The sequence below is a fragment of the Bubalus bubalis genome, chromosome 13, assembly GCF_019923935.1.
Source record: "Bubalus bubalis isolate 160015118507 breed Murrah chromosome 13, NDDB_SH_1, whole genome shotgun sequence".
Lineage (NCBI taxonomy): Eukaryota > Metazoa > Chordata > Mammalia > Artiodactyla > Bovidae > Bubalus > Bubalus bubalis.
This window is the reverse complement of record NC_059169.1, coordinates 77,815,173-77,833,308: the sequence shown is the minus strand read 5'-3', so window position 1 is coordinate 77,833,308 and position 18,136 is coordinate 77,815,173. Positions and strand designations below refer to the sequence as shown.

At 49.8% G+C, this 18,136-nt stretch overlaps 1 protein-coding gene across 2 annotated transcripts; it reads left to right on the top strand.

The window, feature by feature from the left end:
• Positions 1–1,594: 1,594 nt before the first annotated feature.
• RGCC (regulator of cell cycle) lies at positions 1,595–16,628 on the top strand. Of its 2 annotated transcripts, none has more exons than XM_044926850.1 (5): positions 1,595–1,848; positions 2,501–2,686; positions 11,784–11,891; positions 14,507–14,569; positions 15,697–16,334. In XM_044926850.1, the coding sequence occupies exons 1-5, from the start codon at positions 1,800–1,802 to the stop codon at positions 15,996–15,998; spliced, it is 708 nt and encodes a 235-aa protein (XP_044782785.1). In that variant the 5' UTR covers positions 1,595–1,799; the 3' UTR covers positions 15,999–16,334. The 2 variants fall into 2 exon arrangements, with proteins under 2 accessions (XP_044782785.1, XP_025118833.1); XM_025263048.2 differs by having other exon boundaries at positions 1,597–1,848; positions 16,255–16,628.
• Positions 16,629–18,136: the final 1,508 nt, after the last annotated feature.

Sequence of the window (18,136 nt, the reverse complement as noted above, 5' to 3'; positions counted from 1 at the left end):
TTTGCCTCAGCTCCCAGGTGGGCGACTGCTCCTTTATCCCAGGGCATCCCCCTGTGGGTACCACAGCAAGTCAAAGAGTATGAGAGAGGGAAAGAGATTTTTAAAAAGCAATGAAAGTGGCAAAAGGAAGAAAAAAAGATGTGTATGCTTTGCCTTGTTGCATCAAGAACCTGGGCTAACTGCACCCTTAACTGGAGCCTCTTCCTCCTGTTTGCTCCATTCTCTACTTTACTAGAAGCCCTGAGCAGCTCTGAAACCAGACAGACCTGCCTTTCCATCACTAGGTGACTAGCATGCTATTTAAGCTCTCTGTGCCTCAGTTTCCTCACGTGTAAACAGAAGCAGTAATTCTACCTTTCAAGGCTGCTGTGGGCCTGAAAAGGGTGCATGCCAAGACCTGCCCAAGGAGGCCTTTGACAACTGGAGTAAGACACCTCCCTTCCCTCCGAGGCTGGTTTGCAGGCAGACACCCTGGCAGCACCGTCCAATAGGACTTTGAGTGAGGATGGCTCTTAAGCACCTGATAGATGTCCCAAGCAACTGGGGTACTGAATTGCTCACCTTATTCTATTCTATTTTAGTTACCTATGGGCTTTCCTGGTGGCTCAGCAATACATAATCTGCCTGCAATGCAGAAGACACGGCAGGAGCCCTGGGTTGGATCCCTGGATGCCGAAGATCCCCTGGAAGAGGGCATAGCCACCCTCTCCAGTATTCTTGCCTGGAGAATCCCATGGACAAAGGAGCCTGGCGGGCTACATGGGGGTCCCAAAGAGTCAGACACAACTGAGCAAAAAACACAACTCAGTTGCTTTACATTTAAGAAGCCACCTGTGCCAAGTGGCTACCGTCTCTGGGCAGCGCACCGTGTAGGGCTTTTAGGGTCAGGACTGGTCCCCTGCCAGGCGGCTGGGCGGGGTGGCTCAGTGTGGACCCTGAGAGGCGCCGGCTTAGCGCTGCATCCACGTAGTAATTTCTTCCCGGAACAAAATCCTACCACGAAGACCCAGGACTGTATGTAGTCAGGCCCCGGGCGCCGAGATGGGAACAACTGTAAAACCGTGGGCTCTACCGACTTCTGCCCCCTTGCCCTCAGCACTCCGTCCACCCGAAGTCCTCACGGGCCTTGGGAGCAATGGCGAGGGAACGCGCGGGAGGGACCCCTGCGGTTCCCACATGGGTCAGGGTCTCCCACGGCTCCTGGCTGCTTTATTCTTCGCAACAAAGCCGGAGGGCTAGGCATTTCCCTTTCACAGATGAGGAAACGGAGGCTGGAGGAGCTTAAGGGCACCGGCAGGGAGGCACAACCGCAAAGTCTTGGGGATTCTGGTGGTGTCGCCAAAGCCACGTCCGTGGGGGCCCGTCGTCAGGGCGCGCGGGGGAAGCGGCGGGTAAATATTTGGGGCTGTAACCCGGGCTCGGGCGACTGGGCGTCACCGCGGTTCCCCGGCGCGCGCGTGGCGAGGGCGGTGCCCGGTGCCCGGGGTGGGGACGGAGGCGTCCGAGGCGTGGCGGCGGGGACAGACCCGGCGGCCCGGCTCCCGCGGCCCCGCCCCAGCCCGCCCCCGCCCGCGGCTATAAGACCTCGGGGCGCGCGGGCGGAGGAGACCCGGGAAAGGGCGGGCGGGCGCGCGGTGCCGGCAGCGGCGCGGCTGGAGCACTGCCGGACGAGGGGGCAGACTGAGCGGGACGCTGCCCGGAGAGGGGACGGCGCGAGCAGCAGGCACGTCTGCACGACCCCCGCGCCCAGACCTCGCAGGATTCCGGCCCCTCAGCGACACGCGCCGGCGGAGCCCCCCATGAAGCCGCCCGCCGCGCAGGGCAGCCCCGCGGCCGCAGCGGCCGCAGGTGAGTGGCGAGGGGTGGGGGTGTGGGGGGGTGGGTCTCCTTAAACCCGGGCATTGGAGAAGGAAATGGTAACCCACTCCAGTATTCTTGCCTGGAGAATCCCATGGACAGAGAAGCCTGGTAGGCTACAGTCCACGGGGTCGCAAAGAGTAGGACACAACTGAGCGACTTCACTTACTTGCAGGGGGCTGGGGGCGAAAGAAGCAGGGTCCCGCGTAGTCTCTCTCCATCCCTCCCCCTGCCTCCCCTCTGCCCCCTCCGGGCTGGGGGACACGTCACGGGCGCATCCTGACTCAGTCCTCCCGCCGCCCCCGGGGCCGCGAGCGTGGAGATCCGTCCACCACCCAAAAGAGCTCGGCCTTGCGGCTTAGCGGAGTGACCTTTGACTTGCAACTCCTCCGGATGGAGGCTCAGTTTCTTTATCTCTAAAATGGGCGCGATGCTAGCGCGCATTTCAGGGGGCGGTGGAGTCTTGAACGATAACAGCCAGCGGCCGGCGGCGATCGCGGGCTGCCCCGCCCCCGCCCGACCCCGGCCGGAGCGCAGTGCACGTGGTCTGGCGACCCTCGGATACCCCGCGGGCGCCGGGGGGACGCGGGACCGGACCGTGGCCCGGCTCCCGCCCTCACCCGCGCCCTCCGCCTCTGCGCAGCCCCGGCCTTGGACTCTGCCGACGCGGGGGACCTGACGGACGCGCTGTGCGAGTTCGATGCGGTGCTGGCCGACTTCGCGTCGCCCTTCCACGAGCGCCACTTCCGCTACGAGGAGCACCTGGAGCGCATGAAGCGGCGCAGCAGCGCCAGCGTCAGCGACAGCAGCGGCTTCAGCGACTCCGAGAGTGAGTGTGGCGCCGCCGCGGAAGCTGTCGCGCCCTGGGCACTCCGGGCACCCGGCCCGCGGGGGAGCGCCCGGGGCTCGGGGCTCCGCGTGCTCATCGGGAAAACCGCGGGCTGGGGGCCCGGCCGAGCGAGCCCCGAAGCCCAGCGCCGTCTCTAGGACTCTGGGAGTCTCCCGGGCCGCAAGGCCGGCAGGGACCAGACCCCGGAGGGCGGTCTCCGGAAGGCAGGCTGGGTTCCACGCTGCCCGCCGGCAGGTGTCAGGACCCAGGAGGGCCTCCCCAGGGCGCCCTCTCCCCGCTCCTTGCCGCTTTCAGCGGCATCTTCAGAGGATGTGGAGAAAGCGCCACAGGCGTGGGGTCCAGGGCCCCCGGGAGGGCGCAGGATGGACGTATTGGTGAAACCAGGAAAGGTTTCTTAAGCTCCCGTTCTTGGGGTGTTTGAAACGCTTGTTGCACTTTCTCCGGGCCCTGAGCCCGCCGGACTTGATATTACACTGTCCGCAGTTTTGAAAGAATCCTAGCACTGCTAAGTCCAAGTATTTAGAGAGTGTCCCTCATCCTTCAGGCAGGTCCATGACGTGAACTGCTGGCTCAGACTCCCGGCCCCACCCCGGTACCCAGTCTGGGGCTGGGGGTGGGGAGGAAGAGGGGAGAGGGTGGGAGAGGGCTGGGGCGGGGCGGCGGCGTGGGTGGTGGCGTGGGTGGTGGGGGGGTTGCCGGTAGAGAGCAGATGGACACGAGCTGCTTCCTGCTTACTGTCTCATGGTGGAGACCACCCCCAGGCTGCCCTAAATCACCTTGTTATAAAGAGAGGCCACTTTTTCCAGGACCTCAAATGTCCTGTAGGATCAAACAGCAAACTGGGTGACTTTTCAATCTTCTGTGACTGTCGTTTTTCCCAACCCGCATGACTTACTATTTTTCAAAGTGAATTTTGAACACTTCTGGATAATTCTTGAGGCTTCATTCCCTAGATGGGTTACCTGCCTAAATGTCACTCCCTTTGCTGCCCTTTACTCTGGAAGTAAAAACAATGAGCTTTCCTTGTGATTCCCTTCTTTTGCGATCTGAAGCTTCTCCTTGTTACAGGCAAAGATACAGTCTTGGACTTACACATGAGCTGTCCTCCTGAAAAGGAATAAAGAGCACTGGCCATCCAGTTCAGGCTTGGAGTCAGAAACTTAAGAGTTCCAGCTTGACTTGCCTTGGCAGCCCTGCCCAAGGGTTAGATCTAATTGCAGCTTTTGAGGTGAAAGGGAATGGAATCATCTGCTGTTAATTTTCCATTCTGTATGTTTGGACTTTGTTGCTAATGACCAGACCGCTTATTTTCAATTTCAAAGGGAAGTCGAGAAAATTTTGAAATTTGTCTCAATGTATGTAGCCAAACTTAAATGTGTCTCCTTCTACTGGGGCACATTCAACAAGTACAAATTCTCTCCCCCGTGGGAAAGAAAGCTGGCACAGTGTGTTCAGGGCTGCTCTCTTGCAAAGAACAGCTCCATTCTAAACCACAGCTGCACTTGGCTAGAATAGGGCCTGAGCTCACTCATTCATGGGTGATTGCAACTCCCCCTGGGTAGGATTTCAGATCTGGGATCCGTTTTCAGGGGGCCTCAAAGAAAAGGCACTCGAAACACATTCTTCACAGCTTCAGGAGAGATTGTTTGGAATGGTCTGTAGTTTTTCTTAGGGTGTGTGGACTGTGTTTTCTGCCTTTGTTGTTAACTGTTAAACTAACCCTTGGTTCGGTGGTTAGAGAAGTAAACGGGAGGGTATGAAGAAGGCTTGGATGACATTAGTCTTTCCTATAAATGTGTAGTTTGGCCCTCACGAGGCTGGTTAGAAATAGTCTTGGCAGAAGCGCTGTGTATCTAAATAGTCATTTCTTAAGGATGCATAATACGTGTCTTAATTGCCGCCAAGAGTGGATCACAGACATTTGTTATACTCATTTATTTGTTCAGTGCTTTTCTGTGGAAGAGAGTATTTGAGAGAGGTGGAGCCTACTGAAATGTAGGATCTCCCCAGCAAAAAGGAGACGCCCTAGGATGATGGAAATAAGAGCAGCTCTCTTTTGCCAAGCCTTTTCTGTGATTACTGTTATTATCTATTAGTCCACCATTAGCAAGCTCTTTGCTTAGCCTTAAATGTGCTATCTCCCACGTTCCCTACCACAGTCCAGCAATGCAGGCCCTGTTGTCTCCTCTTTTTCTGATTAAATAGCGGAACCATTTGGACTGTCTCTAAGGTTTTGCTCTGTCACCGTGGATGGCTGGCTGGTATGGAAACCAGGCCCTCCTGGATAGACTTGGACAGGGATCACGTGCCTGTTTGTCAATCATGGTCATGTTTGAAGGTGTCTCTTCAAGGCCGTGGCCCCCTCGCCGGGTCCATGGAGCCAAGGCTGAGCTCTGTTGGGGCCCTGAATGAGGAGTGGGCCTCAGTTTCTCTAGCTGTGAAATGGAAATGATTCTATTTAATGATGCTGTTAGCCGCCCACTCCAGTATTCTTGGTCTTCCCTTGTGGCTCAGCTGGTAAAGAACCCGCCTGCAATGTGGGAGACCTGGGTTCGATCCCTGGGTTGGGAAGATCCCCTGGAGAAGGGAAATGCTACCCACTCCAGAATTCTGGCCTGGAGAGTTCCATAGACTGTATAGTCCATGGAGTCGCAAAGAGTCGACATGACTGAGCGACTTTCACTCACTAGAAACATCCATAAGCTCAGGATTAGAAAGAAAATATTTGCCCTGTTTGATGTTTTTAGGAGAACAATAAAATGCACATGCCATGGTGTGTCACATAGGCCAGATACATTTGGGCCAATGTTTTGCATGAACATGTTATTATGAAGCTCCCACGAAGCTCTGAACCTTTGGGACTTTGGTTTTTCACTCTGCATTTTACAACTCCATCACTCTGAAGACGTACCCACTGCATTCCTGCTTTTTTGAAGAACCTTTCTTTTTCTCTTAAAAAAATTTAGAGGGAAAGACATATGTTCTATGATATCACTTATATGTGGGATCTAAAAGTATAATACCAATGAACTTTTATACAGAACAGAAACAGACTCTTACGGACATAGGAAACAAGGTTACTGAGGGCAGGGGGAGCAGGGAGAAGGATAAATTAGGAGTATGGGATTAACAGATACATACTACCATATATGAAACAGAGAAACAGCAGGATTTATTGTGTAGCACAGGGAACTATATTCCATATCTTGTAATAACCTATAATGGAAAAGAATAAAAACAGAATATATATGTGTATCTGAATCATTTTGCTGTACACTTGAAACTAATACAATATTGTAAATCAACTACATTTCAATTAAAAAAAAAAATTGGTTGCTAGCATCCAAAGGAGAAAAACTAGACATTCCTTCTTTTAACCAGAGAAGCAAGTTACTTCCATTGGAGAGAAGAGCGGATGTTTAATAAGGAAATATGTCTTCCTGTTTCTACTTACAGAGAATCCTCCTAAGACTTGAAGAGGCCAATATAACAGTGGCAAGACAACTTCACGTTAGGAGTGATTCAAATCGGGGTTGATGAGAATTGTACTTTTCTTCTAGATTTTGGTTCCAACAGACAACACCAGGCACTTTCGTGAGAGCAGTTTCAGCTTTAGCAGTGGAAGCCAGCTCGGTTAGGAGCCGGGGCAGTGAGGTTCAAGCCTGATCCTCAGACATGCTGCAGGCATGGTGAACATCTTTGATTTGAACTTAGCTTGAAAACCCTGTTGTTCTTTCAGTATTTTCAGCACTGTATGTGTACATCGTGACTTCTCAAATGTGTTCAATAGCATTTTAACTCATCATATACTAAATTTTAACCAAGGTGTTAATTTATGATTCCACGGATTGATTTTACAGGAAGTTTCTAATATTAACTGGCACTTTAAAAGGTGATGTGAACTCACATCTTTGATGGATTGGAGGTTCCTTTTTCCTTTGAGGGGGGAAGTTTTTTGCTTCTTAACAGAAAAGGTCCAAGGTCTACTCTGCATGCTGGGGCTTTTATGATTCTGTTGGGCCATTGGAGGGAATGAGGAATTGGCTTCTCTAGCTTGTGCAACAGAGAAGGCAGTGGCACCCCACTCCAATACTCTTGCCTGGAAAATCCCATGGGCGGAGGAGCCTGGTGGGCTGCAGTCCATGGGATCACTAAGAGTCGGACACGACTGAGCGACTTTCACTTTTCACTTTCATGCATTGGACAAGGAAGTGGCAACCCACTCCAGTGTTCTTGCCTGGAGAGTCCCAGGGATGGGAGAGCCTGGTGGGCTGCCGTCTATGGGGTCTCACAGAGTCAGACACGACTGAAGGGACTTAGCAGCAGCAGCCGCTTGTGCAAGACCTAGATCGTCTGTATTTCTTTGCCTCGACTGTTCTAGCTTGACCCTGGGAGAGAGGACCTGGGGGGCACATGTGACAGGTAGCCTACTAGCTGATCTGACGTAAGAGCCACTGAGGCCAGGACTTGAACTTGTTCAAGCCGAGAGGGAATGAGGGGTTCGGAGCCCTCAGGGTGTCCTGGTGTGAACAAGTGTCACTGGTGGACGTGTATGCATGTGTGTGCTAAGTCGCTTCAGTCGTGTCTGACTCTTTGTGACCTTATGGACTGTGGCTCGCCAGGCTCCTCTGTCTGTAGGATTCTCCAGGCAAGAATACTGGAGTGAGTTGCTGTGCCCTCGTCCAGGGGATCTTCCCGACCCAGGGATCGGAACCTGGGTCTCCAGTGGCTCCTGCGTTGCAAGCACAATCTTAACCGCTGAGCCACCAGGGAAGCCCCATCACTGGTGGACACCTGAAGGCATATAGAGGAACCGAGCAGCCCCAGAAGAGAAGCTGGAATAATAGTGGTGAGATTGAGAAATGCTTTCTTATTCTATCAGTGTAGCTGTTGGAATGTAGATGTTGAGTGGGAGAGCTGACCCCCTCCCCCACCCCGCACAAACCATTCCCTGTGGCGAAAGGGAAACAGGTCCAAGGCTTTCTTTTTCTCAGTTAATTACTATGGTTTGCTTGCCTGAAACATGTGGGATTGTTCTATATTTACAGGAGCTCCGGGCCACGGTTACTGTCTGTGGTTTTCCTTCCCTCTGGAGTAACACACGCTGGTGCCAACCCCCAAATTACCTTTCTCCCCACCCCCAAACGAAAACAACACGTCTACCTTTTAAACAAGTCTTTGTTTTTATAGCCAAGTTTTCCAAGCTTTGTGGGTGCTCCTATGGTTAAGATGTTCGAATATTTTATATGCTCACATTTCTTTTGATGATGTCTTAGCAAACTTGCTCCCAGAATTTGAGGTTCCTGGTTTCAGCGTGCCAGTTTGACTTGCCAAGGACATTTCTGATGGGACTGCAGAGCTGATGGCGGTAGATGTTGTAAGGCCCTGCAATATCTAGCCTTGCCACCTGCCAGGGGTCCCCAGATCATCACTGCTATATGTCCCTTGAGCCCTTATTAATGGCAGTGACTGATACTGGGCGGGCAATGATACATTACTATGCTATCAGCCAGCAACACATTGCTGTCTCTTGTCCGACTAACTGGCTGTTATTTTGCAAGAAATGGAGTTCTAGGGGAGTGAAAAGAACAGAAAGGCAAGCTTTGCTTCCCTTTTAATTTACACCTAGCGTGCAATCTTATTCACTGTGGAATGAAACTTTATTGGATAAAGGGTTGAGAGAGGTTGGATTACTTCTGTGTTGGTGGGATTGCTCTTGGGAGGTTTGTTCTAGGGCGCCTCTGAAGATAAATTTTTTTCTTAAGAGTTTTGCTACTCTCTAAAGAAGAGGAAGAAGCTTGGCCCCAGAATCTGGAGTCTTATTATTCCCTGTGGTGGCCTTTCTTCTGAGCATGCCTTCCTCCAGTTTGTTGAAAAAATAAAGCCTGAAAACCATAGGCAGCACATGGAGCGCCTGGGTTTCTTATCCCCCTTTCTTAAAAGAAACTGAAGCTCTGAGATGAAGTGACTCGCACAGCATCACACGGCCTCGGTGCCACACAGCTCTAGGGGGACAGCAACTAGGATTTTTTTCCCCCCTCCGTCTCATTGTGAGAGTAGCCTGAGCTCATTATCAGTGAGAGGCAACTCCTGATTATTTGAAAGTTTGGCTCAGTAGTTTGCAGCTGAATCTGCCAGTCAAGGAGCAGTCAGCTTGTCTATATAAATTTCCTGAGGTTGAGGAAAATACTTAGATCAAAAAGGAATTTAAGCCCCAGGCTCTAAAGGGTGAGCCATGAGCTGTGGTGATGTCCTGGTGCAGTGTGACTCTGCAGGGTCCCCTAAAGCAACCAAGTTACCCGAGGAGTCGTGAATCCTCACCGGATTCCTGTTCCCTACCATTTTGCAGGGACCATCTGCATGTCTAGTTCATTACTTTCTCCCAAACTCAATAGCACTTGGTCTACTTGGCGTGTGAAGCAAACAAATTGTGTGTGTGTGTGTGTGTGTTTCCCCGTCCCCAAGGGGTAAGTATACGTCGATGTAAAATTTCTGGGGAGTTGGGGCAGGACAGAAGTGAGGCCCAGAACCAGGGCCCGGGTGCAGGACAGGGTGCAGGAATGCCAGGGGGGCAGGGTGGTAATGGTGGCGGGGCCAACCGCCCCTGAGAGGTGGAGGCCAGGGTGCCACCTGTGGGGCCCGGAATTGGGGCGATGCTTGTGGGGCCCTTTGCAGCTGAAGGCACTGTTGCAGAGGCCTGCATGCCTTCCTCCTGGCTCCCGGGTCCAGGCTCGAGGCCTGCCTCCCCTGGGCTGTCTGTGGTTTTCCTGCCCCTCAGGCTCGTTTCACCTTTTCCCCCGCAAGTCTCTCGGGTTCTATTTATGGTGATTCCCTTGCCTCTTACGAGGTGACAGGTGGTAAGATGACGTGGTGGGTCTGCAATGAGCACGACCATTCTCCCGTGTGTCGGGGGAAAAGGCCTTCCCTTGAGAAAACCCGCATCGCTCCAGAGTGGGGCTCAGCTGACAAGCCAGCGCGAGGGCTTCCCACTTTGAGTTCACCAAGTACAAGTGTCCCGGGAGATAATAACAGAGGTGCCACCAAAACAGTGTCCCGTGGGCACGTGAAACCGCCAAATAGGGCTAAGCCAGCTTGTTTATCACAAGACATCTCAGGCACGTCGGAGTTTCATCAGAGGACCCTCCAAGGGGCTCGGTGTGTCTCAGGGTCCAGGGACCATGCAGTTCTTCTCAAAGGACCACTATTCTGGGAAATACATTTTTGGGGAAATGTAAGCCTAACATTCAGAGTTTCAGATCTCAGTAGGTGTTCATCATCAAAGCCCTGAAAAAGGATTGTGGTCCTTTTAGGTGGCCCGGACTGGACCTAAGAAGGAAGAATCAATCGTGAGGGTGTATGTGTTTGGAAAACTGAACGCGATGGGTGTGTCGGCCAGGAAAACAAGACAGCCTGGGACCACCTCCTCGGGGCCGTGGGGGACCTGTGAGGTGCCGTCTTTAGGGATGAAGAGGAAATCTCTTGGGGCCTTCTGGAACTCTCTGTTTCTGAAAGCTGTCTTTTTTTCTGGTTGTCTCTTTTGTCCTGTTTTGAGTCCTGTTCCTTTTGAGTTAAGAGGAGCAAAGAAAGATGGTTTTGCCTCCTCCTGAGCTGGAGGCGATTGGATGAAACCGGGTGCATCCTGAGGAGGACAGGGAGCCTGGCCCGGCCATTGTGGTTCAGCTGCCCTCTTGCACCTGAGCAGCCTTCCCAGAGCGCGTCTGTGCTACCCCCGTGCCAGGCTTTGTGTTCTGTTTTAACCAGGAAGGCTGTTCGTCTGTGACCTCAGAGGCCACATCCTGCCTCCACCGCCGGCTCTGCCTCCGAGTCTTTGGGTTGGTACAGCTCAGCCAGCAGCGCCCTTTCTGTGTCACCACCCTAGGACTGGGCTGGTTGGGGCTGGTTTCCTTTCCCTTGGCAGGACTCAGAAATAGGATCTCAGAACTTCAGAGCTGGAAGGGACTTCAAGGATCATTCAGTCCACCTTCCCATTTTACAGATGGGTAAGCAAAGGCCCATCTGTATAATGGGAAGGTGGACTGAGTCATCCTTCAAGTCCATTCTGTAAGCAAACCCACCCCCATCCCCCACCCCCAAAAGGAAATGGCAACCCACTCCAGTATTCTTGCCTGAAGAATCCCATGAACAGAGGAGCCTGGCAGGCTACAGCCCATGGGGTTGCAAAGAGTTGGACTCGACTGAGTGATCAAGCACACAGACACACACAAGCAAGGGCCCAGAGACATTGTCTTGTTCCAGGGCTCCCAAATACTTGGTAGCTGAGATGATTTCCTAGATGCTCAGCTCAGCCTTGCTTCTGGGACCTTGCCTCGCTCTTGTTTTCAGGAGCAGGACAATGGAGCCACCCAGTCACCCAACATGTTTGTAATCCACAACCTCAAGAGAAGAAATCTTTGTCTTTGACCCTCTAGCTTATCCCCAGAATATAGGAGCTCAGGAAAGACCATGACAAAGACTCTCTTTTGAGCAGGCAGGGAGGATCATTAAGTAGTGGGATCCAACCTTAACTTTGTATTTTAGGGGGTTCAGAGGGCTGAAGGAACATTTTTCAGGCAAGATGGTTCCTTATGTCTCACATCCCAAGCCACCCCCGCCCCCCGCCCCCGGACTCCATCGGCCAAGCGTTGGCTTAGCTGTCAAGACACCTGGGCAGTGGGCACCCGTGTGTTGCAAAGGAGGCTGGTCTGGTCATGATGGTCCTGCTGACCCTTCTTTTTTTAGGAAAGCAAGGACCTTTGGTGTGCCTGATTGGAGACACACACTCACACATACACAGGCATACTCTCCTGTCTCAAATTTAGGAGCATAAATATAAAATGGGCATGAACTTGGGCAAACTTCGGGAGATAGTGAGGAACAGGAAAGCCTGGTATGCTGCAGTCCATGGGATCACAAAGAGTCAGACATGACTTAGCAACTAAACAACAACAAATATAAAATCTGGAAATCAAAACTTTTTTTTTATAACTTTGCTCCCTTTGGAGATACACTGTTGGTTATCAATAGACTAGGAGACTGATAAACCATTTCTAATGAGTTATGTTTTCTTTCCTGAAAGGTGCTGAATCGCTTTATAGGAACAGCTTCAGCTTCAGTGATGAAAAACTGAATTCTCCAACAGACAGCACTCCAGCTCTGCTCTGTCCTTCTGCTCCTGCTCGGAAAGGTAAGTCTACTAGTTGGAATGAGAGTTTTTTGGCTTCCTTATTCCCTCTACTCCTCAGCCTCTTCTCTCTTCTGCCTTACCCCTAACCGATCTTTCCCAAATGTGCAAAACAAATAGAGAAGACTAGTATTTTCATACCTGGGGTCGCACAGAGTCGGACACGACTGAAGTGACCTAGCAGCAGCAGCAGTGTCTTCGTACAGTACAGTGTAGAGTAGATTTTGTTATTTCTCAGAATTTTGATCAGCATGAAAGTGAAATCAGGTAACTGGTGGGTGGCATGGGATGGGTGGCTCAGATGTTACAGAATCCACCCGAAATGCAGGAAGATCCCGTTTCAGTCCCCGGGGTCGGGAAGATCCTCTAGACAAGGGAATGGCTCCCCACTCCAGAATTCTTGCCTGGAGAATGCCGTGGACAGGGGAGCCTGGCGGGCTGCAGTCCACGGGGTCGCAGGGAGTCGGACACGACCGAGCCACTGACAGTTGCACTTTTTATTTCAGGAAACCGTGTAGACAAACCACGGGAGAAAGAAAACGTGTAGACTGCAGACTTTGTTTTCTCTTGTGTGTTGTTATCAATTCGGTGCTAAATGATAGTGCTCGCCTAGACTGGCTGGTTCTAGAATGTAAAACTCAGCAGTTAGGATTTGCAGAAAGTTGGGTTCTTTTTTTTTTTAATTGCATTAACTCTTTAAAGAATGCTCTCAGATGACCAGTTTAGCAATTAAATGGGGTCATCATTATGAAACAAGTGATGATCTAACATAATTCAAAATAGCAGCTTCAGCCTGCCTCTACTGCGATATTAATAGACAAAAAAGTTTTTAAAGATGCATGAGCAGTTTCTTATATTTTGGAGCTAAGTAAATTGTCTCCAGCCAGAGAGCTGAATGTTCTATTGGGCAAGTGCCCTTTGAAAACAAAAGGAGTTTTTTTCCCCTTAAGAAATGTTACACTCACTGAAAATAGCTGCAGAATGCAATAAAAATGGAACATAGTTAAAAAGAAATATGAAGATTTCATCATTTTCTCACTCAGGCAGGAAGGCAGAATTTCGCCCTCTTTCAAAAGAGACCTTTTAAAGTTCTCCTCCCCACATAGCAAAGCCAGCAGCCCCTGGGAATTCCGCCATTGTCCAGCCCTCCGTCTGTAATGGATCTGTTGAATTGAGAGAGACAGAACAGTCTAGAAAGTGGCTTAAAACAAGCCCAGATTTGCTACCTGATCCTCTAGAGGTAGAAATTAAAGAGGGGGGAAAAGCCCTAGTGGCAAATTGACTTTAAAAGCTAAAAACAGTGAGTTATTTGTAGCCAGCTTCCTAGGTGGTGCAATGGTAAAGAATCCGCCTGCCAAGGCAGGAGACACAAGAGATGTGGGTTTGATCCCTGGGTCAGGAAAATTCCCTGGGTCAGGAAATGGCAACCCATCCCAGTATTCTTGCCTGGGAAGTCCTTTGGCTGTAGGAGTCTGGTGGGCTCAGTCCGTGGGATCACAAAGAATCAGAGGCAACTGAGCTCGAGCATGTGCTACTGTGGGGTCTGATTAATAAAAATGTGCATCCAGAGAAGGCATGAACAATGAGCTCTAGAGGAGAAAGCAAGACATGCAGAATGAAGGACAAGTCTTAGGATGCGGATGGAACAAGATCACGGTGGGGCCTTGTTAACCTGTGTTGGCACCTGCATGGCACAAGGCCGCCCAGACCCAGGAGCCTCCTGTCACCTTCCCTGTACCCTTTTGACAAGGAACAGTAGCGCTTAGTGAATTCCATCCTGGGGGCACCACGTGGGCTGAAGTATTGCCCTGGAGTGATTGTGTGAACAAGACTGTGTCAGAGAAGTTGAGCAGAAAGTAGGGACTCTGGGTGTGCATTCCACACACTGCGTTGCTTCCGGAATATTTTGGCTGCTAACTCAAATCCTACACAATCAGAGAGTTAAAACTTTTAATCTCCCTTCCCTGTCCCTGTCTCACTGTACCTTCCAACTTGTTTGTTTGCTTCTCGATTTTATTTATTTCTGGCTATGCTGGGTCTTCGCTGCTGCGCACAGGCTTTCTCTCGGCGTGGTGAGCGGGGGCTCTCTCTCCAGTCGTGGTGCAGGGGCTTCTCGTTGTAGGGGCTTCTCCTGTTGTGGAGCAGGGGCTCTAGGGACGCGGGCTCCGTAGTTCTGGCTCGTGGGCTCCAGAGCCCAGGCTCAGTGGCTGCGGCACCCAGGCTTCATTGCTCCGCGGCACATGGGATCTTTGTGGACCAGGGATCCACTCGTCCCCTGCAGTGGGAGGCAGATTCTTAACCACTGGACCGCAGGGAAGCCTCCACCTCCCAGCTTTTAAAGTAGCGAAGAGAGATACTTCTTCCAGGCTGCTGGGATATGGGTCGGGGATGGGGGGATGATGAACTACAAAACCCAGAAAGAAACATTTAGGCTAATATTCAGAAAAAGCTTCTGAGTTGCTTGTAAGTAAACACTGGAGCAACCACTTAGGGTTTGTACAGGACACTATTTAATAAAATCTCGGAAGACAGAGAGATGGGGGTCATATACTTCTGGAAAAGTCAGATTCTTCAGCTGTCTTGAATATAGAAACTGAACCTGAACTCTTGTTTTTCAGCCAAACTTGGAGATACGAAAGAGCTAGAAGACTTTATTGCTGATCTCGACAGAACCTTAGCAAGTGAGTACATGCCTGGTAGTTTAAAAAACAGAACAAAACCAACCCGCACCTCTGATAAAGTGCAGTGATGTTTACCAGCTTGTCTGCAGCAGGAAGTTATATCATAAGGTGTTTTTTAGGTTCAGAAACAGGACCCTAGTGGCTCAGAAAGAAATCCTGAGGATAAGCTGGCATTGAAGTTGACTGCCTTTGCAACCAGTGAGAACTTGGCCCCCAACAAACAATGGCATTTTGTTTGAGGAGTGGAGAGTAAGGTAGTAGTTAGAGTGAGGTTGGAGCCTTCCCAGCATGGTGGCATGCCAGGCTTTTTCAGAAAAGAAATCAGCTTATTGACCACTGAGTATTATACTGACTAATAGAGCTGACTCATCGGAAAAGCCCCTGATGCTGGGAAAGATTGAAGGCCGAAGGAGAAGGGAGTGAGATAGTTAGATAGCATTACTGACTCAGTGGACATTAATTTGAGCAAACTAAGGGAGAGAGTGGAGGAAAAGGAGCCCGGTGGGCTACAACCCATGGGGTCGCAAAGAGTCAGACACAACCTCACGACTGAACAGCATTATAACTGACAGACCAGAGGGTTCAATCTCAGGGGTTGGAGAAAACTTCACAAGTTAGAGCCAGGGGTTTGATCTGACTTCCAGGGGGTTGGGTTCCCAAAGAGAAAATTGGCTTGGGGAGACCTTATAACCAAAGACCTACACCAGTTACTGAAAGACCTGGATCAGGTATTTGTACCCCGTTTCCCATTTGTCAGTTACACTAAGGGCAGCCCATTCTCTGTGACCAAAATTTTTGAGAACTGAAGGTATCAGAGCATAATCCATGGGGGAGCCTGGAAGAAAGGGCCCCGAGAATCAATCCGCACATTCTACTTCCAAAGAACAGGCTCACAAGTGCCAGAAGGGTCAGCTGGAGTTTCCTGGATGACACTTTCCACAACTTACCCTTGGGGGGCCTTGTTCAGTCACAGAGCAGCCCTGGAAAATTCCATCTAGCTCCTTCCATTTGACAATGAAAGAGTCAGTTTTCCATAGTTTATGCTGTGCTATGCTAAATAACTGGATAGGATCTGAAAAAATAGATCCAAAGCTGGTTACTTAAAAAGACTTCTGTTCTTAAACAAGGTTTCAGACAGACCTACCTACTATTAGGTGGAAACTTCTTCTGCAGTTTCTGTTTACTAGAAGACGTTATCACCCATACCATCCTCCATCAGAAGACCAAGGTCTGTTTTGACAGAGACGATTGTAATTGCAACACAATTTGTGTTAGACCCGTGGAACGTGCTTGTTGGCGTCATGAAAATTGCAGCAGGCTGCCCAGTCATACCAGTTCTTCAGACGTATATTACATGGGAAGCCTGCCATTAAGTTTGGTGCTTGGATGCCTGTCTGGGAGGTGTGCTCTGGTTAAGCATGTGAGCTAAGTCGCTTCAGTCATGTCTGACTCTTTTCGATCTTACAGACCGTAGCCTGCCAGGTTCCTCTGTCCATGGGATTCTCCAGGCAAGAATACTGGCATGGGTTGCCATGCCCTCCTCCAGGGGTCCTTCCCAACCCAGGAATCAAACCTGCATTGGCAGGCGGGTTCTTTCCCACTAGTGCCGCCTGGGAAGCACATGGTTAAGCATAGGAATTGTCAACTTTCGTGAGTGGATCACCTTCTCTGTCTCCTATTGACAGGCATGTGAAACAAGAAGTTCTGGGTCCTTCCATCCTAAGGGAGAAGTTTCAGAAAGCTCAGAGGACCTGATGAAATCAGCTACAGAATATGCTGCTGGAGGGGGCAGAGATGTTGCTCACCCACCACCAGGCTCATCCTAAAAACACCTTTGGGCCCATCTCTGGGCAGGTTAGAGACTGACTTTGTTTACCTGATTGCAGGATATTAGAGCAGATGACTCATGCTAATGTTGTATTTCCTCTTAAAACATAGCTTCTCTGTAATTTAAAATGCTTTTATGAAAATATTTGTAATTAATTATATATAGTTGGAAACAGTAATATGCTTTCCCCATTATAATATATTTTTGTATGCAAATAAAGTTTGAACTGGAGTCTGTCTTTTGGAAGCCTTCCTTTTTTTTCCCTCTTGGTTTCTTTCAATATGTTTCCATCCAGGTGGTGTTCAAGTGGAAATAACATACCTCTTGATTTCTAACGGGGACTCTGGGACTCTGGGTGCTGCCACGTTGCACTAGTCAGTGGGATGATTAGTGAGAGAAAGTATTACTTTGAAGCTCATTCTGTACTCTAAAGGGAAATTCTGGCATATGGTTGGTGGGAAATTTTAATTTGAGGATTGTGGGTTTTTTTTTTTTTAAAGCTTTTTATTTTGTACTGGGGTATAGCCATTTAACAATGTTGTGAAAGTTTCAGGTGAGCAGCCTAGAGACTTAGCCATACATATACATGTATCCATTCTCCTCCAAACTCCCCTGCCATCCAAGCCACCACATAACATTGAACAGAGCTCCCTGTGCTACACAGGAGGACCTTGGTGGTCCTGTTTTAAATATAGCAGTGCGTGTATGTCCAGCCCAAACTCCCTGTCTCTGCCCTCCATCCTTTGAGGACTGTGGTTTTGATGGAAGTTGGGTTTCTCTTCTCTGTTCTCCCCATTTCTTAGCACCTGTTTGGTTGCCATGGGTGCTTTCCTTCAATTAAAGGAAATATTAGGTGCACTAAGAATCCAGGGCAGGTTGGGGCAGCTGGAGGACTTATAAATGGTGGTGCTCTCATAAGACCTGTGTGCTGAGGCCAATTTGATGTGCTGGCCTGGGTGCTAATGTCCAGGAGCCGGGAGCTGGAGGGGTCCCAGTGGAGCTGGGGGTCCAGATGCAAGGTCTCCCATGCAGTAGGCTTGTTTGTAGAAGCCAATAGCCCCACCTCCCGCCCCCTACCTGCCTTTTATGGAGGATGGGGTGAGCCATGAAAACAGGCAAGTCCATAGTTTTCTTGTCTATGCTTTTCTACCCTTAAAACATCTGAAATAACCAGGCATTGCTTTGACATGCAGAATCAAGTTATGTAAAAACTCCAGTCCTTATGTTCCTGTAGAACACAAATCCAAAATATAAGTACTTCTAATTTTACAGAAATCCATAAGGCCTTCTGACTTTATTGACACTTTCAAAACATAACTACTAATGTGGTCTGTGTTTTAGGGCATTGGCAAACTGAATTGCCTTTTCTTTAAAACTTTTCTTTTCCCCAAATTTCTGGGAACACTTTTGGGTTGAACCCAAATGTTTTCTTTAATTCTTTTTTTTTTCTAACTTTTCATTTTTTAGAAAATTTTATTTTATACCAGAGTATAGCTGATTAACAGTGTTGTGATAGTTTCAGGTGGACAGCAAAGGGACTCAGTCATACATGTATCCACTCTCCCCAGACTCCCCTCCCAGCCAGGTTCTTTATTTCTTTATTGAGATATAATTTACATACCTGAACATTCGTCCTTTTAAAGTGTACAATTCAGTAGGTTTAAATTTTTTAGCCATGCTTTATGGCTTGAAGGATCTTAGTTTCCAGACCAGGAATTGAACCTATACCCTCAGCAGTG

Coding starts and splice junctions, on each gene's coding strand:
- RGCC (XM_044926850.1), top strand. CDS start 1,800: ATGAAGCCGCCCGCCGCGCAGGGCAGCCCCGCGGCCGCAGCGGCCGCA. Junction 11,892..14,506: donor TTCTGCTCCTGCTCGGAAAG/GTAAGTCTACTA, acceptor CTTGTTTTTCAG/CCAAACTTGGAGATACGAAA. Junction 14,570..15,696: donor TCTCGACAGAACCTTAGCAA/GTGAGTACATGC, acceptor TTCTTAAACAAG/GTTTCAGACAGACCTACCTA.